The sequence below is a fragment of the Nyctereutes procyonoides genome, unplaced genomic scaffold (assembly GCF_905146905.1).
Source record: "Nyctereutes procyonoides isolate TBG_1078 unplaced genomic scaffold, NYPRO_anot_genome, whole genome shotgun sequence".
Classification (NCBI taxonomy): Eukaryota; Metazoa; Chordata; class Mammalia; order Carnivora; family Canidae; genus Nyctereutes; species Nyctereutes procyonoides.
Genome location: NW_026575034.1, coordinates 22,616,917 through 22,618,504, shown reverse-complemented (window position 1 = coordinate 22,618,504; position 1,588 = coordinate 22,616,917). Strand labels below are relative to the sequence as shown.

Genomic DNA, 1,588 nt, shown 5'->3' with positions numbered 1-1,588 from the left:
TTGAAGATTAGTAGGATGACACAGAAACAAACAGTATTAACAATTTGTTTTTGCTGACCTAGACAAATTGGAAAAAGAATGAGTATTGGGTGCAATTATATTCACTGAGATATACATATTTGTGAATTCTTCTAGAGAAGCATACTTAAAGGATAAAGTTCAATCAGTAACTAAAAATTTTTAAAAAGGAAATGACATATTTTAACTATTTTGCTCTTTAAACATTTCTCATTCTAATTACCCAGTAGGTTGTAAATCCCACTGACGCAGAGGTGTCACGGGCTATGATGTAACAACCATACAAAATACAGGCAAATTTCACAAAAAAAATTAATAGAATACTCAAACATCACAAACAACATGTCTTTTTGCTGTTTTATTTAGTTTTGAGAGATTGTTACTATTGCAGAGAGGGGAAGGCTAAAGGTGTTAATCACTGTGGATTTTAGGAACAGAACATCTTTACCACGTGAATGCGGATCTGCTTGGTCTTGGCACCATAAACAAGTGGATTAAGAAATGGGGGGACCAGCAAGTAGAGGCTAGAAAAGAGGATATGGATATAAGGAGGGACATGAGTACCAAACCTATGAGTGAAGAAGGAGAAGAAGGCGAGGAAGTAGAGCTGGAGGAAAACACAGATGTGGGCGATGCAGGTATTGAATGCTTTCAAGCGGGCCTCCTTCTGGGGTAAACGAAAAACTGTGATAAATATCTGTATGTAGGACAAAGTGATGAAGGTGAGGTCGAACCCTGCAACAGCGAATGCCACAAACAAGCCATAGATTTTGTTGACCCGCACATTTTCTGCAGCCAGTTTCACAATGGCCATATGCTCACAGTAGGAGTGGGAGATGGTGGTTGTATGATAAAATTGAAACCGACACTTTATGAGTACTAAAGACGGGGCTACCAGAATGGCAGCCCTGAGTGTTACCATAGCCCCTATTTGGACCACCAGCTGGTGGGTGAAGATGCCACTGTGTCTGAGTGGATAACAGATGGCCACATAACGGTCCAGGGCCATGGCCAGGAGGATGCCTGACTCTATGCACTCAAATGTGTGGATGAGCCCCATTTGAAGCAAACAGGAATCAAAATAAATCTCTGGTACATGTAGCCAGAAAATTCCAAGCATCTTGGGCACAATGCTTGTGCCAAGTACAATATCTGTGACTCCTAACATGCCTAGGAAAATATACATGGGCTCATGGAGGCTGCGCTCTGATTTGATGATGAACAGAAGCAAGGAATTTCCAATCATAGCAATGAGATACATGGCACAGAATGGAATCCCAATCCAGCACTGCACAGACTCTAGGCCTGGGATCCCTATTAGTGTCAACACCGAAGGCATGAAGATTGTAATGTTGGAGATGGACATAATGTCTTTGGGTCTCCAGAAGCAAATGAAAAGTGTCTCAGTCAGTGAACTCTTCTTTTCAACTTCTACTTTTGTCCAAGGTCATCATAGTGAGTCTCTCTGATTTTGGCTGAAGTCTAAGATCATATCATCCACATCATGCGTATTATTTAAGGAAAAAGAGAGATCCATAGATCCCACAGTTTTGAGGAGAGGCATCCCCAA

General features: G+C 41.2%; 1 protein-coding gene across 1 annotated transcript; it reads right to left on the bottom strand.

Annotated features, from left to right (window-relative positions):
• Positions 1-445: 445 nt before the first annotated feature.
• On the bottom strand, positions 446-1,384 carry LOC129505099 (olfactory receptor 52A1-like). The gene has a single exon (XM_055318039.1). The coding sequence runs from the start codon at positions 1,382-1,384 to the stop codon at positions 446-448; it is 939 nt and encodes a 312-aa protein (XP_055174014.1).
• Positions 1,385-1,588: the final 204 nt, after the last annotated feature.

Bases quoted from the DNA above. Each gene is read 5' to 3' on its own strand.
- LOC129505099 (XM_055318039.1), bottom strand. From the start codon at position 1,384: ATGTCCATCTCCAACATTACAATCTTCATGCCTTCGGTGTTGACACTA.